The sequence below is a fragment of the Chrysemys picta genome, chromosome 19, assembly GCF_011386835.1.
Source record: "Chrysemys picta bellii isolate R12L10 chromosome 19, ASM1138683v2, whole genome shotgun sequence".
NCBI classification, from domain to species: Eukaryota; Metazoa; Chordata; order Testudines; family Emydidae; genus Chrysemys; species Chrysemys picta.
Window position 1 is genome coordinate 25,513,310 of NC_088809.1, and position 18,597 is coordinate 25,531,906.

At 52.2% G+C, this 18,597-nt stretch overlaps 1 protein-coding gene across 5 annotated transcripts in view; it reads right to left on the bottom strand.

The window, feature by feature from the left end:
* The window catches only part of STX1A (syntaxin 1A), a 286,732-nt gene that overhangs the window by 44,985 nt on the left and 223,150 nt on the right, over nt 1-18,597 (bottom strand). For all 5 annotated transcript variants that reach the window (XR_010593798.1, XR_010593799.1, XM_065573025.1 and 2 more), the window contains one exon: nt 159-267. Coding sequence is in view for 3 of the 5 variants with exons in the window: in XM_065573025.1 (XP_065429097.1) it covers nt 159-267 (109 nt within the window). In the remaining 2 variants the exon portion in view is untranslated. The remainder of the gene's footprint in view (nt 1-158; nt 268-18,597) is intronic.

Here is an 18,597-nt window from a genome sequence, read left to right on the forward strand (position 1 = left end):
AGCAGACACAAGTTTTACAGTGAGGGAGCTTTGCATGAAGCACTGAAACCCTGAAGCAGCTTTGATTGCTTGTTAATCAGCACCAGGAATCGACTCGTACTCTGGACACACCAGGCACTGAGTTGCCCAGGGTTGCTGCTGCGGGTGGTTTTACTCACTGATTTCCAGCTGTCTTTGAATCCTCCCTTTGCAGCGCTCCCTGTAGTCAGACTGGGTGGCATTGTACTCAGACATCACCTCCACAAACTTGCGCGACAATGTGGAATGCTGAAGAGGGAAGAGTAACAAAGAAAGTCACATTTTACTTAGTCTCATAGGGAGAGGGGCCATTCTCCATCAAGGCTTTTGTCAGGATGAGAAATTCACAGCTCTGAACCCCACATCACTAAAACTCCCCCACCCCACCTGGCATTTCCATCCCAGACAGAGTAACCCAGGTGACGACTGCACAGACATTCTACAGCTTCTGCAAAAATATCATCTGATGACATCAACCAGGTGGGGTTAAGACAGCTTGTCATGAATATTTATCACCCTGAGCACAAACTTGATGATATTTTACCCGCCTGTCAAAAGAAAGTATTTGCCCTGGGAGCAGAGAGTTTGGCAAGACTGACTGAAAGAGAAAACGTCGCTGTTCTAATTTAAATCTGAGAGCTACACTCAGCCGTTACTCCTGCCTTACTCAGGAAGATGCCCAGATGCACTGAGATTTGCTGAGTAGAAAGTTAAGCAAGGGCCCTGTTCCCTAGAAGGACTGTTATTGAGGGGACACCAAGGAATCAGGGCTGGAAGCAAAGCAGCCACATGGACAGAGAGCCCTGCAGAGCGGTTAAAATAGTTCCACTTGTTCAATGTAACCTGCATGCAGCCTCGCTCTTTGCTAACTCACAGCATCTGCAGTGCAGCAGCTGGCTGCGTGAGCCCTGAGGCTGGGTCCGGAGCCCCGGGGTTTTGCAGACACAAACCTAGCCCAGCAACAGACCCGGTGGAAGGAGGAGTTCGAGCTATGCACAGACCTGGCCATGTAGGATGATGACATCAGCAGGAAAATAAAACAGTTATTTTACCTTATTGGGGAACAAGGGAGAGAGGGCTGCACCCCTGGGGAGCTCAGCACTTCCTCAAGCCTCACAGCAGGCCTATGGCTCCTCAACGCGACACAGGTTCTTCACTTGAGACCAATGCAGAGGGAAGGGGATAGAGCCCAGTGTCACTGCCATATGCACACAGGCTGCTCCATGCAATTTTGGGGACTTGACAGAGTACCTAATTCAGGTCAGTCTGCAGCACTTGGGGTCACCACCTGCAGGAGCAGCTGCTCCAGGAAGTACATCTCACATTAGACAGATGCTTAGTCCTGGGGCATGCAGCGGCAGCCTCAAGACAAAGGATGGAAGCCTCCGGAGGCACAACACACCGGCAGTACAGCAGTGAGACAGCAGCAAAGGAGGGCAGGCAGCCAGAGTTCCTTATCCATAGTGAGATGCATTTCCTGTGGGAGACCATGAGCGGGTGGAGAAGTGCCCTGCCCTAGGACAGCACTGCAAGGAACGGGGCAAACTGGACCCTGATAGCAGTGTGTGCAAGAGAAGAGGAGGTTGTACGAGTGGGGAAGGGGACATCAGACAGCAGTGATGACATCATGACTCTCTCCTTGAGTCCAAGAGCGTATCAGGTTCAGGCCGTCAGGATGGGAAAGCAACAAGGGACAATACCAACCTCTGTGCATGCAACAATGGTTCCAGGAAAACGGGCTGTGCTCTGAACCCTGCAGCGGGGCCTCCTGCCGTGGGATTCCTTGAGGTGAATTGGTCTCAGACACACCCATTACAGACAGCAGGCACAATCTAATAATGTACCACGAGAGCACAATGCAGCTCGTAGGAAAACATAACCTCATCGTAACTCACCTGAAAAATAACAGAGGGCAGAGCTGAGGTTTGTGGTAGTGAATGGTGAGCACCGCTAGCTCGTCGGGGGGATCACAGCGAGAAGTAAGGTTAAGATTTTGTCACGGGTATTTTTAATAAAAGTCACGGACAGGTCACGGGCAATCAACAACAATTCACAAAAACCGTGACCTGTCCGTGACTTTTACTAAAAATAATGGGGGGACCTGACAAAGGGGGAATAACAGCTCCAGCCCAGGGTGACTCACAGCTCCGGGCTCCCGCCACATGGCTCACAGTTCCAGGGTCCACATTGCATGGCTCAGAGCTCCGGGCTCCTGCCACATGGCTCACAGCTCCGGGGTCCACGCTGCATGGCTCAGAGCTCCGGGCTCCCGCCACATGGCTCACAGCTCCGGGCTCCCGCCACATGGCTCAGAACTCCGAGGTCCACGCCACATGGCTCACAGCTCCGAGCTCCCGCCACATGGTTCACAGCTCCGGGGTCCACGCTGCATGGCTCACAGCTCCGGGCTCCCGCCACATGGCTCAGGGCTCCGGGGTCCATGCTGCATGGCTCACAGCTCCGGGGTCCCGCCACATGGCTCAGGGCTCTGGGCTCCCACCACATGGCTCAGAGCTCCGGGGTCCACGCCACATGGCTCAGAGCTCCGGGGTCCATGCTGCATGGCTCACAGCTCCGGGGTCCACGCTGCATGGCTCAGAGCTCCAGGCTTCCGCCACATGGCTCACAGCTCCGGGCTCCCGCCACATGGCTCAGAGCTCCGGGGTCCACGCTGCATGGCTCACAGCTCCGGGCTCCCGCCACATGGCTCACAGCTCCAGGCTCCCGCCACATGGCTCACAGCTCCAGGGTCCACACTGCATGGCTCAGAGCTCCGGGGTCCACGCTGCATGGCTCAGAGCTCCAGGCTTCCGCCACATGGCTCACAGCTCCGGGCTCCCGCCACATGGCTCAGAGCTCCGGGGTCCACGCCGCATGGCTCAGAGCTCCGGGCTCCTGCCACATGGCTCACAGCTCCGGGGTCCACGCTGCATGGCTCAGAGCTCCGGGCTCCCGCCACATGGCTCACAGCTCTGGGCTCCCGCCACATGGCTCAGAACTCCGGGGTCCACGCCACATGGCTCACAGCTCCGAGCTCCCGCCACATGGTTCACAGCTCCGGGGTCCACACTGCATGGCTCACAGCTCCGGGCTCCCGCCACATGGCTCACAGCTCCGGGGTCCACGCTGCATGGCTCACAGCTCCGGGCTCCCGCCACATGGCTCAGGGCTCCGGGGTCCATGCTGCATGGCTCACAGCTCTGGGGTCCCGCCACATGGCTCAGGGCTCTGGGCTCCCACCACATGGCTCAGAGCTCCGGGGTCCACGCCACATGGCTCACAGTTCCAGGCTCCCGCCACATGGCTCAGAACGCCGGGATCCACGCCATATGGCTCACAGCTCCGGGCTCCTGCCACATGGCTCACAGCTCCGGGGTCCACACTGCATGGCTCACAGCTCCGGGCTCCCGCCACATGGCTCACAGCTCCGGGGTCCACGCTGCATGGCTCAGAGCTCTGGGCTCCCGCCACATGGCTCAGAGCTCCGGGGTCCATGCTGCATGGCTCACAGCTCCGGAGTCCACGCTGCATGGCTCAGAGCTCCAGGCTTCCGCCACATGGCTCAGAACGCCGGGGTCCACGCCATATGGCTCACAGCTCCGGGCTCCTGCCACATGGCTCACAGCTCCGGGGTCCACACTGCATGGCTCACAGCTCCGGGCTCCCGCCACATGGCTCACAGCTCCGGGGTCCACGCTGCATGGCTCAGAGCTCTGGGCTCCCGCCACATGGCTCAGAGCTCCGGGGTCCATGCTGCATGGCTCACAGCTCCGGAGTCCACGCTGCATGGCTCAGAGCTCCAGGCTTCCGCCACATGGCTCACAGCTCCGGGCTCCCGCCACATGGCTCAGAGCTCCGGGGTCCACGCTGCATGGCTCACAGCTCCGGGCTCCTGCCACATGGCTCACAGCTCCAGGCTCCCGCCACATGGCTCACAGCTCCAGGGTCCCGCCACATGGCTCACAGCTCCAGGGTCCACACTGCATGGCTCAGAGCTCCAGGCTTCCGCCACATGGCTCACAGCTCCGGGCTCCCGCCACATGGCTCAGAGCTCCGGGGTCCACGCTGCATGGCTCACAGCTCCGGGCTCCCGCCACATGGCTCACAGCTCCAGGCTCCCGCCACATGGCTCACAGCTCCAGGGTCCACACTGCATGGCTCAGAGCTCCGGGGTCCACGCTGCATGGCTCAGAGCTCCGGGCTCCCTCCACATGGCTCACAGCTCCGGGCTCCCGCCACATGGCTCACAGCTCCAGGGTCCACACTGCATGGCTCAGAGCTCCGGGGTCCACGCTGCATGGCTCAGAGCTCCGGGCTCCCTCCACATGGCTCACAGCTCCAAGGCCCCCATTGCCAGCGATGGCTTAGAGCTCTGGGGCTGGTGGCTCAGAGTTGCGGAGCCCCTGCCACCCACGGTGGCTGAGAGCTACCAGCCTCCAACCTGGCAGCTGACAGCTCCAGCTGCGCCATGCTCAGGGCTGAAGCTGAAGAAAATGTCGTGGAGATCTCTGAAAATCACGGAATCTGTGACCAAATCTTATCCTTAGTGATAAGCCCTGGATCTGTTCAAGGGGCAGCGTCACACTGACATTCCAGTATGATTCATCAGTCAAAGGATGCTGGTCGCTTAGGCTAGCAGAGCCCTGTCAGAGACTGAACCCAAACAGGAAGAGAGCTTCTGGCTGTCGTATTTGGAGCGGAGCGATTCCATCAGTGCCCCTATGGCCACGCAGTAATAGTGCAATCAGCCCACAAACCCCTAGAGACAATCCTGGCAAAGCCCTTTCTTAGGGCTCCAAAGAGATGGCAACGCATGTTGATGCACCTCCAGTGCTACAGGTAGAGCTCAGACATTGTCCAGGACAATTACTGGTGTTAGCTGACACCCTGAGCAGGGGATACACACCCAGCACCCATAAGACGGGGGAAGGGGTTTAGGACATGAATCTGGAATGCCTGGTTGAAAAGGGACCTGGCGGGGCTATTAAAAGTATAGTTGGCAGCGCAGCGGGGCTAAGGCAGGCTCCCTGCCTGCCCTGGCTCCATGCAGCTCCCGGAAGCGGCTGGCATGTCCCTGCAGCCCCAAGGCTCAGGGGCGATCAGGGAAGCTCCATGCACTGCCCCTGCCCCAGGCACCGGCTCTGCAGCTCCCATTGGCCGGGAATTGCAGCCAATGGGAGCTGTAGGGGCAGCATGCAGAGCCCTCTGGCCCCTGCGCCTAAGAGCTGGACATGCCAGTCGCTTCTGGGAGCCACACGGAGCCAGGGCAGGCAGGGAGCCTGCCTTAGCCCCACTGCACCGCTGCCTGGGAGCCGCCTGAGGTAAGCGCTGCTCGGCTGGAGCCCGCACCCCTCAGGGCGGAACCCCCTCCTGCACCCTAACTCCCTCCCGGAGCCCACACCCCGCCCTGTACCCCAATGCCCTGCCCCAGACCTGAGCCCCCTCCCCCACTGCAACTTGAGACCGTTGCTCCTTGTTCTGTCATCTGCCATCACTGAGAACAGCCGCGCTCCATCCTCTTTGGAACCCCCCTTCAGGTACTTGAAGGCTGATATCAAATCCCCCCTCATTCTTCTCTTCTGCAGACTAAACAAGCCCAGTTCCCTCAGCCTCTCCTTGTAAGTCATTTGCCCCCACTCCCAATCGTTTTTGTTGCCCTCCACTGGACTCTCTCCAATTTGTCCACATCCTTTCTGTAGTGGGGGCCCCAAAACTGGATGCAATACTCCAGATGTGGCGTCACCAGTGCCAAATAGAGGGGAATAATCACTTCCCTCGATCTGCTGGCAATGCTCCTACTAATGCAGCCCAATATGCCGCTAGCCTTCTTGGCAACAAGGGCACACTGCTGACTCATATCCAGCTTCTCATCCACTGTAATCCCTAGGTCCTTTTCTGCAGAGCTGCTGCTTAGCCAGTCGGTCCCCAGCCTGTAGCGGTGCATGGGATTCTTCTATTCTAAGTGCAGGACTCTGCACTTGTCCTTCTTGAACCTCATCAGGTTTCTTTTGGCCCAATCCTCCAATTTGTCTAGGTCACTCTGGACCCTATCCCTACCCTCCAGCATATCTACCTCTCCCACCAGCTTAGTTTAAAAGGTCCTCCAGGACTGCCTAAACAGATTGCACAGAAGCAGCCAATCAGAGCCCTGCAGGCTCAGATAAAAGGAGCTGCAAGTACTGAGCAGGTCAGTGCCTGTCTGGGACCAGAGGCGAGGATGTTGGCTCTGCTCTGGCCAGAGGAAGGAGAGGACCTGACAACTGTAAAGGAACAGGTGAAAGGAGAGGGGCTACGTGGGAAAAGGCTCAGGGAAAGCAGCAGCAAACTGGAGGCAGCGGTACGTGGCTGCTGTGTGTAGAGTCTTTGGGTTGGGGCCCAGAGTAATGGGCCGCCCCAGGCCCCCCAGCTGGAGTGGCCTAAGCCCTGGAAAGGGCACAAGGCTAGTTTAAAATGCCCAAGAAAAGGGGCTAGACTCAAAGGGTCCAGAGACAGGGCTGAAGAGTGAGGGTGAGGGCAGAGAGTTTTGTTGGACTTTTGCTACCCCAGAAGGGGCTTGTACATTTTGACTGTGTGTCTTGGCCGGAGGGCTGAGCCACTGAAGCCCGCCTAGTGAGGTTGGCAACTTACAGGCAACACCAGGCGCAGCACTGCACTCAGCCGACAGGGAGCACTCACGAGAGGTAAGAGTTGCTTGTCATGGGATGTCATTGCAAAAGATACGTGCCTCATCCCTGGGCACTGACAGCTGTCTGAGGCATGCTTGTGAGTGCGCCTACTGGCCAGGAATAAATACACAACTTCGCTCCTTGACAGAAGGGAGTCACCTGTCAGTCACGTGAGAACCACCTGCGGAAAGTGACTGTTACCAGATGAGCTGCCCACCCAACAATGGAAGAAGGTGGGAGTGGACTGACCTTCAAGGGAAAGCAATACTTGAGGTCAGTGGATTACTACTCACATTTTTGGAAAGTCAATGCCCTGCCTGATACAAGCAAGTCAAGATTGGGAAACTGAGGGCCCACTTTGCAGGCTATGGCACACCAGACTCTGTATTCACTGACAATGGCAGGAGAGAGATCACTTGATCATTGCCTGTTGGTCCACTCCCTCTGGGACACCTGGCATTGGCCACTGTCGGCAGACAGGATACTGGGCTAGATGGACCTTTGGTCTGACCCAGTACAGCCGTTCTTATGTTCTTATGACAATGGGCCTCAATTTGCCTCAGAAGAATTCAAGGAATTTGCAGGCATATGGGAGTCTGACCACACATTTCCTGCCCAGCATATCCACAGAGCAATGGTGAGGTGGGATCAGCTGTGAAAACAGCTATGAGACTGTTACCCAAAGCTGTTTCTTCTGGTTTGGATCCCTTGTTAACATTGGCACACGGAAATACCCCAGCACAGGAGTGCCAAACAATCCAACCCAGACACTTATGAGACAAAGGACCCTGCTACCAATGTGGGGAGACCTGTTACAGCCAGAAGGGTGGAGATATCACTGAGAGGAGAGGGCCAGAGAAATCAGGCACTAGGGTACAACTGATCAGCCCAGGATCTGTGAGCCATGGATACAGGCACATCTGTGAGGATCCAGTCATTAGAGAGACACCAGAAGGAGAGAGACTAAAGGAATAGTGAGGGGTGCAGCGGCACCCAGGTCATATGAGGTGACTAATCAAGAGGGACAAGTGATACAAGGAGACACTTCCAAGTGAGCAGACACAACACTCAGAGAAAACCCATTGCAGAGTGGACAGACAAAGAACCACTGGAAACAAACCCACAGGGAGGGAGGAGACTCCACAGAGAGACAATATGCAAAACTCAGAGACAGATGACGGGAAGACAGAGATACGTCATCTGTTGAGGAAACCAAAGACTATGTAACCAGCTGAGTCTGTGGGAAAGACAAGATTCCAACTCGGCTGTGTGCTGCCAGCCTCTGGCTGAAGGGGCACAAGGTGGGGTCTGGGTGTCAATTATTTGTTTTTAATGTTTAAAATGTTTGTAAAATAGGGAAGATGTAGAGCAGAACAGTGGAACTGGAGTCAGAGGGTCCATGTGCCCTGGAGGGATTGTTATTGAGAGGACACCGAGAAACAAGAACACTGGGAATGAGGCTGGAAATAATTCAAGCATGTGGGCAGAGCAGTGCACAGGGGCTAACAAAGCCTTACTTATTCACCTGAACCTGCATTCAGCTTCACACATTGTTAAGGCTGCGAGTCTGCCACAGAGGTCACTGATTCCGTGACTTTCCGTGACTTCTGCAGCTGCTGGTGCCAGCAGCAGCAGTTTGGGTGTGTGGGAGGGGGCCAGGGGCAGGGGGGCCACTTAACTTGGGGGGAGGGCTCCCTGGCTCCCACAGCCCTGCAGCTCCTAGACGGCAAAGGGGGGCTCCACACTACATGCTACTTGTGCCCGCAGGTCCCAGTGGGAGCTGCAGCAGCCAGCACTTGTGGCGGGAGCAACACACCGAGCCCTCTGACCCCTCCACCACCTAGGAGCTGCAGGGATGCGGCGCTGTGTAGGGAGCCCCTGCCTGCCCTCTCCTGTCTTCCAGCAACAGCGGGGGTCCTGGGCCGCACTGTCCGCCCATTCCCCCCAGCAACAGCAGGGTCCCCCAAGCCACCTCCCCCAGCACCTGCAGCGCCCCCAGACACACACACACCCCGGAGCACCCGCGTCCCCCCCGCCCAAGTTTTAGTCATGGGTATTTTTAGTAAAAGTCATGGACAGGTTGTTTACTGCCCGTGACCTATCCATGACTTTTACTAAAAACACCCGTGACTAAAATGCAGCCTTACTCGTGAATGAAACAAGGATCTCCAGAACTGGCCACAATGTGTATGGAACAATGAATGTTCAAAGTTCATTACAGAGCTTTGCCAATAGGTGGCACTGCTGGCCCTAGAGCTAGACTGGACTCTCAAGAGCAGTGGTTTTCAAACTTTTTTTCTGGCCGCCCAGTTGAAGAAAATTGTTGATACCCACGACCCAACGGAGCTAGGGATGAGGGGTTTGGGGTGTGGGAGGGCCTCAGGGCTGGGGCAGAGGGTTGGGGTGAAGGCTGTGGCCGGGAATGAGTGGTTCAGGGAGTGGGAGGGGTTCAGGGCTGTGGCAGGGGGTTGGGGTGTGGGAGGGGGTCAGGGCTCTGAGGTGGGGGGGTGTAGGCTCTGGGGCGGGGCTGGGGATGAGGGGTTTGGGGTGCAGGAGGGGACTCCGAGTTTGGGGGTGGCTCAGGGCTGGGGCAGGGGATTGGGATGCGGGGGGGTGAGGGCTCTGGGATGGAGCTGGGGATGAGGGGTTTGGGGTGGAGGAAGGGGTTCTGGGTTGGGAGGGCTGGGGCAGGGGATTGGGACGCAGGATTGGGGCGTGGGCTTACCTGGGGTGGCTCCCGGTCAGCGGTGCAGTGGGGGTGCAGAGGCAGGCTTCCTGCCTGTCCTGTGCTGCGCCCTGGAAGCAGCCAGCAGCAGGCACTCCCCCCCCCAGCTTCCATTGGCTGGAAACCAGCCAATGGGAGTGCAGAGCCGGTGCTCGGGGCGGGGGCAGTGTGTGAGGCCTGTGGCCACCCCGCCTAGGAGCTGGACCTGCTGCTGGCTGCTTCTGGGGCGCAGCGCGATGTCCGAACAGACAGGGACTAGCCTGCCTTAGCTGGGCAGCACCGCCGACAGGACTTTTAACGGCCCGGTCGGCAGTGCTGACCAGAGCCGTCACAACCTTATGTTCTGCAACCCAGTTCTAGGTTGCGACCTGCCGTTTGAAAACCACTGCTCAAGAGGAATGTTTGTGGTCCCCCTGGGCCGCTGGGTTAAGAGGAATGTGCGTATTTGAGCAGCCAGTGAAAATGTATCTTCTGAAGGGCTCCCTGCTTTTTTTAGAGGGGAGTCCTTGAGTCAGCCCACTGTGTGTAGCTCTCCAGTGCGGGTGGATATGGGAGAGTTACAATTGATGCAGAATGGTTGGTTTATGCTGAATCTTTGCAGCTCCCCTGTAACACCAGCTCTAGTTCACAGCACAGCCTGGGGAAAGAACGATTGAACCAATGTTTCCTTTCTAATAGACCCTCCAGCTCTGTTTATCATTGAGGCCTGGGGGACGCTTTGCTGGAGCACACCATGATGACTATGGCCTTAAACGTTTTAACTGTTCTCCATTCAGCTGGTGAACAGGGACTGTTCTCCAAGAACTCAGCTGCCTGTCAGATTCACAGGCCCTCAGCAGAACAGAACACTATGATCTTGCTGTCTTTCTTTCCATTTAACAGGGAAGTGCTCCAGAAAATCGGTGAATAACAATTAACAAGACCCAAATGGAATACAGACACTAACCACAGCTGGGTGCTCACTGCAGAGCTCACTGACTGTGATTGGTGGTGTGTCCTAAGGGGGAAGCTTGGTCATGCAGGAATGCAGGCTCTGGGATCCTGCTCAGTACCTGATTTAGATACCTAGCTAATAACCAGAGCTGGGAAAATAGCCCCAAATGGATTCGAGGAAGATCAAGTCCAGTTGCTAAATGAATCCACATCCAGCAAGTTTGTGCCCCTTTTGTTATCGCTTTCCGCCAACATGCCAGTGACTGAGCTTACACTGGAAGCAAATTTCAAAGTCCTGCACAAGCATCTGTGGAAACCAAATTTTACATTGACGCGTTGTGCAGGAACTGCTTGCACACTCATTCAGTCAGGTAACACAAAATACCAGGTGACTTCTTTGACCAATCACAATTAACACACCCAGCTTGAACAGTGACTGTTCAGTACTTGCAGAGAACTACTTGCACTCAATCAGAGATTTAAAGTCAATAGTAAACAAATTGGAGGAAACTGTTTGGCTCATGGACATTCCACAAGCAGAAAGGGAGGTTCCAGGTGCTCAATACATCACCTCCTGCAAATGATTTACTCATCTGTACATGGAGAGAGACTGAAGGAGAAGAGTCGAGGAGCAATGAAGACGACATTGAGAGAGATAAACAGGGAAAGGAGAGGGGAGAGAAACGTGTACAGAGAAGAGAGAAGGGAGAAAAGGAGAGAGCACCGAATGTAACTGATTAATGATACAAATATGACAAACTTGGGTCTCCCACCTGGAGTTCACCCTGTAATTTACAGGGGTCACCAATGTTACTAGAGCATTAGAAATGGGGTCAGAACCAGAACCCCAGATCTGAACACCCCAAAACTTTTGGGAAGGAGGTTTCAAACTCTGCATTTGGGGAAGCAGTAAATGGCATTACTGAACGAATGACAGGATTAGCGCTGTTATTTCCCAGTATTAGCCATTCAGAATGGTGCTGGATTCAGACCTGTCTCACGTGACTAGAGCGGGAGGAGATAGTTGGGAGATGCTCACGTAATCTCCACTCCTGATTTTAACAATGAAAGGGAAGAAAATCAAATAAGAAAGGATGCAGCAATGCAGAAAGGAACAGGAATGGATAGGAGAATGGGCATTAAGAGGGAGGATAGTGCTGATACCAGTCAGATAGTGGCCGTAGAATGACTACAAGCTATCAGGAACAGTATCCCTGATAATGTCACAGCTAACCTGGTGGCTGAACTTTGTGATTTTGTCCTCACCCACAACTATTTCACATTTGGGGACAATATATACCTTCAAGTTAGCGGCACTGCTATGGGTACCCGCATGGCCCCACAATATGCCAACATTTTTATGGCTGACTTAGAACAACGCTTCCTTAGCTCTCGTCCCCTAACGCCCCTACTCTACTTGCGCTACATTGATGACATCTTCATCATCTGGACCCATGGAAAAGAAGCCCTTGAGGAATTTCACCATGATTTCAATAATTTCCATCCCACCATCAACCTCAGCCTAGATCAATCCACACAAGCGGTCCATTTCCTGGACACTACTGTGCTAATAAGCGATGGTCACATAAATACCACCCTATACCGGAAACCTACTGACCGCTACACTTACCTACATGCCTCCAGCTTCCATCCAGGACACACCACACGATCCATTGTCTACAGCCAAGCTCTAAGATATAACTGCATTTGCTCCAATCCCTCAGATAGAGACAAGCACCTACAAGATCTCTATCAAGCATTCTTAAAACTACAATACCCACCTGCTGAAGTGAAAAAACAGATTGACAGAGCCAGACGAGTACCCAGAAGTCACCTCCTACAAGACAGGCCCAACAAAGAAAATAACAGAACACCACTAGCTGTCACCTTCAGCCCCCAACTAAAACCATCATCAGAGATCTACAACCTATCCTGAAAGATGATCCTTTACTCTCACAGATCTTGGGAGACAGACCTGTCCTCGCTTACAGACAACCCCCCAACCTAAAGCAAATACTCACCAGCAACCACACATCACTGAACAAAACCACTAACCCAGGAACTTATCCTTGTAACAAACCCCGATGCCAACTCTGTCCACATATCTATTCAAGTGACATCATCATAGGACCTAATCACATCAGCCATACCATCAGGGGCTCGTTCACCTGCACATCTACCAATGTGATATATGCCATCATGTGCCAGCAATGCCCCTCTGCCATGTACATTGGCCAAACAGGACAGTCTCTACGCAAAAGAATTAATGGATACAAATCTGACATCAGGAATCATAATACTCAAAAACCAGTGGGAGAACACTTTAACCTGTCTGGTCATTCAGTGACAGACCTGCGGGTGGCTATATTACAACAGAAAAACTTCAAAAACAGACTCCAACGAGAGACTGCTGAGCTGGAATTGATATGCAAACTAGACACAATCAACAAAGGATTGAATAAGGACTGGGAATGGCTGAGCCATTACAAACATTGAATCTATCTCCCCTTGTAAGTATTCTCACACTTCTTATCAAACTGTCTGTACTGGGCTATCTTGATTATCACTTCAAAAGTTTTTTTTCTCTTACTTAATTGGCCTCTCAGAGTTGGTAAGACAACTCCCACCTGTTTATGCTCTCTGTATGTGTGTATATATATCTCCTCAATATATGTTCCATTCTATATGCATCCGAAGAAGTGGGCTGTAATCCACGAAAGCTTATGCTCTAATAAATGTGTTAGTCTCTAAGGTGCCACAAGTACTCCTGTTCTTTTTTCGTAGAATGACTATACCCAATAGGGCGAGGAATGTTGGCAAAGCCAAGCAGCAACAGGTAAGATGTTTGTACACCAGTGCAAGGAACCTGGGTAACAAAATGAAGGACCTAGAGCTACTGGTGCAGGAAATGAAACCAGATATTAGAGGGATAACAGAAACATGGTGGAATAATGACAGGTTTCAGAGTAGCAGCCATGTTAGTCTGTATCTGCATAAAGAACAGGAGTTGTGGGAAGGCAGCGTGATCTAGTGGATACAGCACTAGACTGGAAGTCAGAGATCTTGCTTCTATTCTTGTTCCTGTGAGCTGCTTTTTTACTTTGGACGAGTCACTGCCCTTCTCTGGGCCTCGGTTCCCTTCCCTGCCCTTGTCTATGATTTCAAACTCTTCAGGGCAGTGCCTAGCACAATGGGGCTCTACCCTAGGCTGGGGTTTGTGGGCACTACTGCACTCGGATAGTAGCAGCTGTATCTTTGCAGTGGGAAAGGGCAGAAACCAATTTTTAAAAAGCAAGCTTAGAATTAGCAGCATGTTGTAGAATGCAGCAAAAATGATGGAGCCCCCTTAAAATCATGGGGTCTGGGGTTTTTTCCTATCCTCTGTATTTCCCTCGCCCTGATTTTCAGGCAGTTATTTGTAAATGGGAAGCTTTTGCTACAAGATGCTCACTACCGCCCACATGCACACTGTCCCAGGAAGAGCTGGTGAGCAGCAGCTTTGCCCTCTGCCCAAGACCCCTGGCTGGGTCAGGCAGGAAGTGCTGTGATGTGGCAAAAGTTGGGAGCTTTGTTATGTCCTGCTCCAAGGAACATCCCAGCAGGTGGGAGCTGCAGCATGGTCTGGAGGGATTCCTTTCAATCATTTGCTTTAAATCAGTTTTGTGCAGCACTTTTCCCAGACTGAATTAGGGCGGAGCTGGCAAGAGCCTACTACAGCTGTGCAGGGCATGGCAGAATCTATTATGTCCAGTGCTGAAGGCTGTTCTACTGACTAGACACCAGCTGAGGAACGGACTATCAAACATAATGCAGCAGTTTCATGCAGGAAAATGAGATAAACCCCAAATGCTGAAACCACCATCACCACCCCTGCAAAGGGTTTTCAGACAGGCTGAGCCTGAAGCAAAGTTCCCAGCTACACTGAAGCACTACGTTAAAATATCTCCCTGCCCATGCACAGATAAGGCTGCTGTTGCCTACCCTGGGCAAAGCCAGTGCAGCTACTGAGTTCCTGAACTGGTTAGGGTGACAAAGCTAGGAAGAAGTGACCTAAACCAATGGTGGTGACAGTGTCAGGGAGTCAGAAAAAGGGGGCACAGCCCAAAATCAGAGCTACTGACTTCACTGATAAAGGTTTTTTCTAGGTTTTACCAGGGCCGCCGGGGGGAGGTGGGCGGGGGGGGGGCAAGTGGGGCAATTTGCCCCTGGCCCCGGGCCCCACAGGGGTCCCCACGAGAATGCACTATTCTATAGTATTGCAACTTTTTTTTATGGAAAGGGCCCCCGAAATTGCTTTGCCTCAGGCCCCCTGAATCCTCTGGGCAGCCCTGGGTTTTACTCTTATGAAACGGGCCCAGCGACAGGAGAAGGAGCTGGATTCTACCCCCATTAGCCCTGCCCGGCGGCCCAGTGATGGGAGAGGGAGCTGGAGTCATTTCCATGTTGTTTACTCAGGGATTCTCACAACAAATTTTTGGTGGCCTCAGAGTGCGGCCACCAACTCTTGCTGGTGGCCGCTCTGACAATTTTTCCTAAAATATTTAACTTTAGGAAAAGCAAATAACATACACATGTCCAAATCACTGTAATTTATTTATGTAGGGTTTTTTTATTTTGCAGATTCAATAATACAAATAATGTACAGTTGTTACTATTCTTTACTGGACCTAAACAGAATAGAAACACAAATAAAGTGCTTTTGTTGTTGTTTCTTTTGCCTTTTTTTTTTTTAGACTTGCTAGCTAGTAAGTCTGCTGCTGTGAAAAGTGATATTTGTATATTCATTAATATCATTTTTCACAACAGCAGACTTGTTAGCTGGCTGGGAGGCAGAGAAAAGTGATATTAACAAACACCCAAATATCATTTATCACAGCAGACTTACTCAGGCCTGGCAAGCCAGGGGACAAATTAAGCCTTGGATGGGGAGGTGGGTAGGGAGGCAGCAGGGTGACCTCTCCCACAGCAGTCGCCACCAGTGCTGCAATTAGATTTCAAGAAAGCACATTTTGGGGGACTCGGGCTAAGCAATGACCTCTTACAAGTCCAAACGAGAGGAAGGCCACTTGTGGAATCTTAGCAGCGATTACGGCTACAGCTGCTCAGGAGAGAAAGAATATAAAGAACAAGAAACAGCTGAAGTGGCTTCATGGGGAGCTGCTTCAAAACCAAAGTCTGTGCTGGGAATGGAGAGGCGAGAGCTCAGCAAGAATCTACCAGTCATTTAGGACTTGCAGGGAAAGATAAACCAGCAGAGAGCCTAAACTGCCCCCACTTACAGCAGTGCCGTTTCCGTGACTTGAACAGAGCTGCATGGCTGTGGAACAAGGGGCCAGTCCAGTCCTGCAAGGTGCCTTGATCTGAGGGTGCTCTGCACAAGAGCTGGGCAAAGCGCATGTTTCAGGGCACCAAAACTATTCACAAATTCAAGGCAAATTCAGCAAACAGTTTTGGCCAGAAAAATAAAACGGAAACGCCAAAATGTTACACTTTGGCCAATTCAAAATGAAACGTTTCAATTTGCTTGTTTGTTCTGAAACAGCATTTTATTTTGAAAATTAGCTAATTTTTTAAAAAGCAAAAACAAAAACAAACCTCCCAAAAACCAAAAACCCCACCAAAAACAAATTGAAAAAAAATTCTAGTTCAACAAATTTAGTTTAATTTGACCCCTGCCCATCAAATGATTTTTTTTCTTTTTTCCTTTTGGTGAGAAAAACTGAAAACATTCAGGTCTGGTTTGAACTGAACCAAAGGGGTTTTTTGGATTTTTCAGTTCAGCTCCTAAACCCACAAGTCAATTACTGCTCAGCTCTCCTCTACATCACAGGCTCCGACCAGCAGGGGTTGGTCCAGAACACTGTAATGCCACCAAAGGGACTACAGGTGACCTGCACAGGGGAACAGTGAGGGTGTCTCCCCCACTCAATTTCTTCATAATGCAGAGAGAGGGACTGGAACGGTTTGTTTTTTAGTGGGAGGAGGGTACTGTTTGCTTTTTTCATTAGAAATTCAATTCTTGCCTACCCTGTTTTAACTCAGAAGACTCTGTGTAAGTCTGGAGAGCTAGTAGGGTTATGATACCAAGGAAGATAAAACTGGATTAACTGAGAGGGGAAGGGTTTTTAATGAGTGAATAAAAAGATTTTTAAAAAATTGTCAACACTGTTTAATACGAACTCTTGAACAGATGGAAGAAAAGCTCTCTCTCCCCCTCAAAGCTCCAGCACCTAGCCTCTTCAGTTAAAAGCTGTGAAATCCATCCATAGAAACAGAGAAGACAAGATTTGATATTCCTGTTATTTCTCAGGTAAAATAACAAGCAGGAGAAAAAAAGATTTAGGTCCCTTTAGAATCTCAAAGCAGCAGCAAAGGGCATATAACCAACATGTTTTCCTTAAAGGTGCCCTTAAAGGACTTTACAACTTTATCAGGGAAAAAGTGTCAGGGTATGTCTACATTAGCAGAGTTACATTGCCGGCAGTTACTGCGCCGCTCAGAGAGCGCTGAAGGGAAACCGCTGTTGTGTGTTCACACTGTCAGCTGCCTGCATAATAGCGTGTTCACACTTGCGACACTTGAAGTGGTATTCGGAGTGGTGCACTCTGGGCAGCTATCCCACAGAACATCTCTTCCTCTTCTGCCGCTAAGAGTTGTGGGGGGAAGGCGAAGGGGGTCGCGGGGCATCCTGGGTCCTGTCCCAATGCCCCGTGATGCATCGCTTCACATCCCAGCAATCCCTGTGCTTCCGTCCGCATCTGGCACCATCTTTCAATGGTTTGTGTACTGCGGACTCTGCTTCTTCGGTCTGCAGGAATGGATCCTGCAGAGTTGACCAATATGCTGCTCACTCTCACTAACATGTCATGAGTGGCAGTGGAGTTATTTCTTAAACTACAAAGGCAAGAGGAGTTCGACATTGATCTCGCCACGTGTAGTAGCTACGACACGAGATTGCTTGTGGCATTCACGGATGTGCTGACCACAGTGAAACACCACTTTTGGGCTCAGGAAACAAGCACTGAGTGTTGGGATCACATCGTCATGCACGTTTGGGATGACGAGCAGTGGCTGCAGAACTTTCGGATGAGGAAAGCCACCTTCATGGGAGTGTGATGAGCTCGCCTCAGTCCTGCGGCACAAGGACATGATAATGAGAGCTGCCCTGTCATTGGAGAAGCATGTGGTGATTGCACTGTGGAAGCTGGCTACTCCAGACTGCTACTGATCGGTCGCTAACCAGTTTGGAGTGGGAAAGTCAACAGTTGGACTCGTGTTGATGGAAGTGTGCAGGGCCATTAATCGCATCCTGCTCCAAAAGACCGTGACTGATTAGGGGGCTAGAGCACATGATTTATGAGGAGAGGCTGAGGGAACTGGGATTATTTAGTCTGCAGAAGAGAAGAATGAGGGGGGATTTGATAGCTGCTTTCAACTACCTGAAAGGGGGTTCCAAAGAGGATGGATTTAGACTGCTCTCAGTGGTACCAGATGACAGAACAAGGAGTCTCAAGTTGCAGTGGGGGAGGTTTAGGTTGGATATTAGGAAAAACTTTTTCACTAGGAGGGTGGTGAAGCACTGGAATGGGTTACCTAGGGAGGTGGTGGAATCTTCTTCCTTAGAGGTTTTTAAGGTCAGGCGTGACAAAGCCCTGGCTGGGATGATTTAGTTGGGGATTGGTCCTGCTTTGAGCAGGGGGTTGTACTAGATACCTCCTGAGGTCCCTTCCAACCCTGAGATTCTATGATTCTGTGACTCTGGGCAATGTGCGTGACATTGTGGAATGGGCTTTGCAGAAATGGGCTTCCCTAACTGCAGAGGGGCGATAGATGGCATGCATATTCCAATTCTGGCACCAGACCACCTAGCCACTGAGTACATTAATTGGAAGGGGTATTTCTCTATGGTTCTTTAGCGCTTGTGGATCACCTTTGGCATTTCACGGACATTAACGCAGGCTGGTCTGGAAAGGTGCATGACGCACGCATCTTTTGGAACACTGGCCTGTTCAGGAAGCTGAAAGCAGGGACTTTCTTCCCGGACCAGAAGTTCACTGTAGGGGAAGTCGAAATGCCTATTGTGATCCTGAGAGACCCTGCCTACCCCTTAATGCCATGGCTTATGAAGCCATACACAGGGCACCTTGACAGCAGCAAGAAGCGGTTCAACAACAGGCTGAGCAAGTGCAGGATGACTGTGGAGTGTGCTTTTGGCCGTTTAAAGGCCCGCTGGCGCTGCCTGTATGGGAGGCTGGA